At 34.6% G+C, this 6,000-nt stretch overlaps 1 protein-coding gene across 1 annotated transcript; it reads left to right on the forward strand.

The window, feature by feature from the left end:
• Positions 1–296: 296 nt before the first annotated feature.
• On the forward strand, positions 297–2,704 carry LOC100306378 (2-C-methyl-D-erythritol 2,4-cyclodiphosphate synthase, chloroplastic-like). The gene is made up of 2 exons (NM_001250965.2): positions 297–845; positions 2,030–2,704. The coding sequence occupies exons 1-2, from the start codon at positions 396–398 to the stop codon at positions 2,261–2,263; spliced, it is 684 nt and encodes a 227-aa protein (NP_001237894.1). The 5' UTR covers positions 297–395; the 3' UTR covers positions 2,264–2,704.
• Positions 2,705–6,000: the final 3,296 nt, after the last annotated feature.

Here is a 6,000-nt window from a genome sequence, read left to right on the forward strand (position 1 = left end):
TACCTCTGTCATTATTCTTTATAATTTACATGATGTTATCCAACCAACTCATTTTTTAAAATATATATATATATATTTTTTTATAAAAATTCAAAGGAGGACCAAGACTGAATACAGAGAAGCAGAATGTAAGCTAAAATAAAGATGTATAGTCAGACTAAAATTCAATATTGAATTCAGATAATCTCTAAATAGTAAATAGATAATTTCATGTATTGTTTTTAAAATAATTTTTGTTTAATTTTTTGGGGGGGTAAGTCTAATTTGTGGAACTCAGGCGGCCGCCACTGCAGACTGGCAGTTCTCCCATACAAAAAGAGAATATTAGTGGGCATTAGACAAACAAACTTGTGTCTGAAATTGAGCAGTGCAGAGACTCCTGAACGTCAACGGCTATGGCAGCTTCTTCCTTTACAACATCTTCCATTCTCTTCCCATTCACAACTAGTTCTAAATCCCCTCCTTCTCAACTATTCCCCTCTTTTCCTTGCAAACATCATACCCTCCGTCTCAGACCCGTCTCAGTCTCAGCCGCTTCAACCCCAACCCCCTCCATCCAAGCCGACAAATCCCCGGTCTCCGCCACTCCCTCCAAGCTTCTCCCCTTTCGGATTGGTCACGGCTTTGACCTCCACCGATTGGAACCCGGTTATCCCCTAATCATCGGTGGAATCAACATTCCCCACGATAGAGGTTGCGAGGCTCATTCCGATGGTGACGTTCTGCTTCACTGCGTTGTTGATGCGATTCTAGGGGCGCTAGGTCTTCCTGATATTGGCCAGATTTTCCCCGATTCTGATCCTAAGTGGAAGGGTTGTGCCTCTTCCGTCTTCATCCATGAATCTGTCAGTAATATCTGCCTCCCTTTTTCTTCTCTATCCATATCTCATACTACTTTTGGCTATTTCTATTGTACTATTATTGATTTTAATTCGATCCCTGTCTTCAATGGATAACTTGTGGACACTGCGTATGACTATTGTTGATTTTAATTCGATCCCTGTCTTCAATTGTTTCTCAAATCAAAGGTGGAATGAGCTTTTTGAAGTTAGTTATCGACTGTGCTTTATCAAATGATATTCCTAGCCAAGCATACAAGAAACAAGAGTACAAACGAAAATGTCTATCATCCAACCAAATGATTTTGTAGTTATTGAATAAGTGTATATATTGCCCTCAAACATGAACTCATATTTAGAGTTTTTTATGTTACTGATTTGCAACTCTGTATTTACCATTTTTTATTTATTTGGTTTTTACATGCAAACTTTTTAGAATATTATGATTTGTGATTCGAATAACACAGATTCAATATGATTCATGCCATGTGATTAATCAAATATGACTTTAAATCACACAATACATGGATGAATTGGTTCAATTTTGTATCTTCAACGTGAATTACCCAATTCAGTGATTTGTTATTTTTAATTTTTTCACCAAGTCTCATTGAAGAAATTGAAAATTTTGATCAATTTAAAAGTTAGATTAGCTTAGATTGCTGAGTAAGAGGAAATGAAGGGACACTTTTGATCACACATTATTATTCCACTTCCTTTTCTTTCTGAAATTTTACATAATCACTTTCTTATGATGTGTGCTATTTGGCAGGTTTGTTCTTCTGAAATATAGGTTTCACAAATCAGTTATAGCTTACGCTTTTGTTTTGTGAGACTTATAGTTAAGCTTTTTTGTCAATTTCTAGTATAAAATTGTTACCTTGAACATTATACATTATTTATATGATATATCTTCGCATAGCGAAGAGCCTCTGGGCAATGGGGTACGAAGTTTTTATATCTATTTTTAAAGTTATTTTTTATTGGATCTCTGAATCTTATGATCCAGTTCAATTTATGAATCACAATTTGATAACTACATGCCATTTGGTTTGATTTGTATATGATGGCTGTACGAGGGAAATCATATTTAGTTATTGGAAGTTTTTTTCCTAGGAATATGTTTTAGTTATGTACAACTGCCGGATATTTTGTCTGCATCTTCTAATTTGTGTCAGCGTATTTTACAGGTGAGACTTATGCATGAGGCTGGTTATGAGATTGGGAATTTAGATGCTACATTGATACTTCAGAGGCCAAAACTAAGCCCACACAAGGATGCTATCAAGGCCAACTTATCTGCACTGCTTGGGGTGGACTCTTCTGTAGTAAATATCAAAGCAAAAACTCATGAAAAGGTAGACAGCCTTGGAGAAAATAGAAGTATAGCGGCTCACACAGTGGTTCTTCTAATGAAGAAATGAGAAGACAATCTGGAAATATTGAGGAACATGAGAGAACTTTAATTGGAAAAAAAAAACCCATAAAAGTTAATAAACTATGTTTTTTTAGCTTCTAGTGTACTGTTTATTGTTTATCATATCTTATAGTTCACCCTGACAGCAAATTATTCATTGGTGTGCCTCTTGCCCTGCATTTTGCTAAGATCTTAGTGGCTGTCTTTTACGTTTTATCATTTGGTATTAAGAGGGACCCTGTATAGGTTTGAACGGCAGATGCGGCCAGTCGGCGACAAATATATTTAGTTATGTCTGTGTATAAACTATGAAGTGAGCTTGTTTTTAAAACAAGCAAGGGTCCATGAAAAATTTGTAAGTGCTTACGTCATTTCAAAACAAATTTATGGTCAAATGTGGTGGTTAACAACTTTCATTTTTGATGATTAATTGACCTTTTCTTCGTCCTCATTCGTGTAATCTTTTTCACCCAATGGGGGGGAGGCAATACATACACCTAAAGGGTTGATGCAGGAAAAATTCCTGTTCAATTTCTATTATGTGTAAAAAAAAAAAATACATTAAGTATATGCTGGATGTTATTGCAAATTTGACATGCAGGGGAATGAGAAAGCAGTGTAACAACTAACTTGAAAGAATGAGAAAACAATGTAACAACTAACTTTATAGACCGTTTAACTGTCAAAATTGACGGTGAATGGTAGCGGTTGAATGAGTTTGTTTTGATAAGGTATTTTAAGAGGGGAAAGTAATTTTTAGGGGATTTGATTATGCTAAGTTTTTTTTTTTTGGTTTTTTTTATTGAAAGGAAATTAAAATGGAGAACTTTAATAAGAAATTTCAATCAACTACAGAGAATTATAAATTTCATCTCAAAACATAGAATTTTAGAATTCTCAAGCTCACTCAGTTCGGTTGTCTTTCTCATCTCATCTCACTTGTATGTATATCTCTCAAGCTTGACTTATGGTCGCTCGCTCTCTTGCCCTCATTAGTTTGTCTTTCCCTCGAGCTCTTTCCTCTCTGCATGTCTTCTCTAACCATTCTAGAGTTTGTTGATTTAGTTTTGGCCATTGGAAGCTCGACTGTGGTGATTTGTATTTCGATTTTGATTTCATTGATTTGTACTTTTTTTTTGTTACTTAGGAAAGCATAGCAATTGCCAAATGCATCCCCTGAACATATTTTATTTGAATGTGTGCCTTTGGGTTTGTTGAATCAATTTTTAGTAGGCTTACACAAATATGTTATGTTATGCAATGGACACATGTAGTGGGTCTAGAGTCCAGAGACAATGCATATTCTTCATAAAAAAAATGGAAAAGGAAATTATAATTTGGACTTAGAAAGTTGTTTTGCTACCTTAAAATGTATTTGATTCTATTTTCTGATTCAAAAGTTTGCCGATTGTTTTTAACTTTTCTACTGATTGTTATTCCCTTGAGAATTTGTGGTGTCCTCATTGTATATATAAATCTGATTTGGGAAGCTATCAGATACATAATCCTAAGTCTGATGCGCTTAATTTTCAGTTCATATTGTTTGGTGCTGCTCTATTTCCTATTGATGTTCCCGCTTGAAGGAGCTTGGTGTTCGTGGGGTCATCCCCATGAATGAGTGATTAGGGTTCCAAAGACCAAGGGAACATAGTTACTGTTACCTTTGCCCATGCATTCTGTTGTTTAATGCTTGCATGTGTATCTTGGTTTTTATAATATGATTAGAAATGAAAATTTTGTGAATGGGGGGTTAATTATATTTCGAAAAGATTAGCACTGTGAATTGCTTGTTGTAAATTTTAGTCTATCTTCAAACGTATATATAGCAACATGTTTTAAGAATGTTAAAACAACTTAGAAATAAAAGTGTGCTTGCATGCACATGAGATCAACCAATGTGGGGAAGTGCAAATTGTTTTATTTGCCCCTTGCTTGCCCATTAATGAGACTTCTGAATTTTTTATTTTATGTTTTGGTATAGAGCATAGGTATTCAACCTCTGGAAAACAACATTGCTCTCTGTGTGCGTGTGTGTGTTCTGGTATGCTGTATGCACTTTTGTTCCAGGAAAAGTGGGTTTTGTACAACATGGTAACTAGTAAGATAGGCTTTCTCTAGTTCTTTGTGAATATTTGTGTTCCATAGGCATTGTAGCATATTTTAATTGCATTGGATTATTATAGCATATCCCGGGTGTTTTCATGACTTCAAAAGTTCATGTACTTTCATATATGTTCAATTTCCCCTTTAATTTCCTGTTAAACTTGACAGGCTCATGGAATTGACCATCTGGTGATTCCAAGCACAGTATTGTACATTAATCTTTAAGAACAATAAGTTTGGAATTGAAACTCGAGGAGCATTTTATATAACGTTGGGAAACTCACATTTATCGGTGCACCATTTGTTGTTTGCACAGAAGTCCTTTATATTTGGGATTCAATTATGACATAAACACTTTAATTTTGAGAGCTTGTTCTAAGGTTTTAACTTAGATTGTTTTTCTAGTTGTGATAGATATCACTTATCAGTGTGAAGCTTCTCGATGAAACTCATGTTCCCTAGAGGTTTTTTTGTTAATTTTGGGGTGAGATTAAAAAGAAAGTGTTTGTCAATTTCTAAATAATGTCTTTGCCTTTGCATTGAGGACTAGTGCAATCGAAACTTAAAATCACATGTGCATCACATTGCATGTCTGAATGCATTTCTTTTGAAGTTTTTATAACCCTTGGACTCTTTCAATCTTCTCTGAGCCATGATTCTGGTCATGTTTGAGGCGTGAGTCATGTGAACACATTGCTATTGCAGTACGTATATAGAGGATTCTGATCATTTTGTGTTCCCACAATGCAGTATTAAGTGGCGGGGAAAAGGTGTCATTTTCTTCACAATTCGGTACTAATTCTATGTTTGTTTTGTGATGAAAATCTTTCTGGGTCACGGCTTTACTTGATGATGACTTCTTTTGAGGGTTATTGTTCCACCAAGAACATGGTTCATATTTTGCACGTTTATTGTATGAACCTTACCGCTGCTTGTGATTTGCTTCATCCTTGTGCAATTGATGACACAAATCATGCTGCTATAAAGGTCTTTTAAATAATGAGTAAACCGGAACATTTGCAGCATATTTATTATTTTTTATTCATTTGAAGAATACTTATTATTATAATTAACTTATGTTGCACTAACTTCTGCTGTGCTAACTCATTATTGCTACTGCTCCTGATAGTATTTTTGCTCTTGATATATAGTCATTTTCTGGTCCTGACAGTATCACATAACCTCTGATTACTAGCACAACAACTAGAAAATAATTTTGTTGGGCATTATAAGGTTTATCTCACCCTAGGATGCAGTTCCAGGATTTATATACGAGTTTAATGGTTTAGTTCACTCAAGCTGAATTGAGAAAATTAGAAGACTTGAGCTATGCTTCAAATAATGTGTTTTCCAATTAATTGTGTCTCCAAATGTGTCAAAATGGTTTATCTGGTCCAGTGCGAGTCAGTTCAATACGAGTTCAGATTATAATGATAAGAGCAAAAGATTTAATTCAGGCTTAAATAATGAAGTTAAAGTCTTATAAAAGTCCGACTTTTGCATACGTACTTAACCTGTATTGCATTATGATTGGGTCGGACTAAAAATTCATGTTTAATTTAGACTAAGAAATCACTATTAATAGAAAATAATAAATACTAGTGCTTGAATTCACTAAATCAAGAAGTTTTAAATAGCTGT

This window comes from Glycine max, chromosome 11, assembly GCF_000004515.6.
Source record: "Glycine max cultivar Williams 82 chromosome 11, Glycine_max_v4.0, whole genome shotgun sequence".
Taxonomy (NCBI): domain Eukaryota; kingdom Viridiplantae; phylum Streptophyta; class Magnoliopsida; order Fabales; family Fabaceae; genus Glycine; species Glycine max.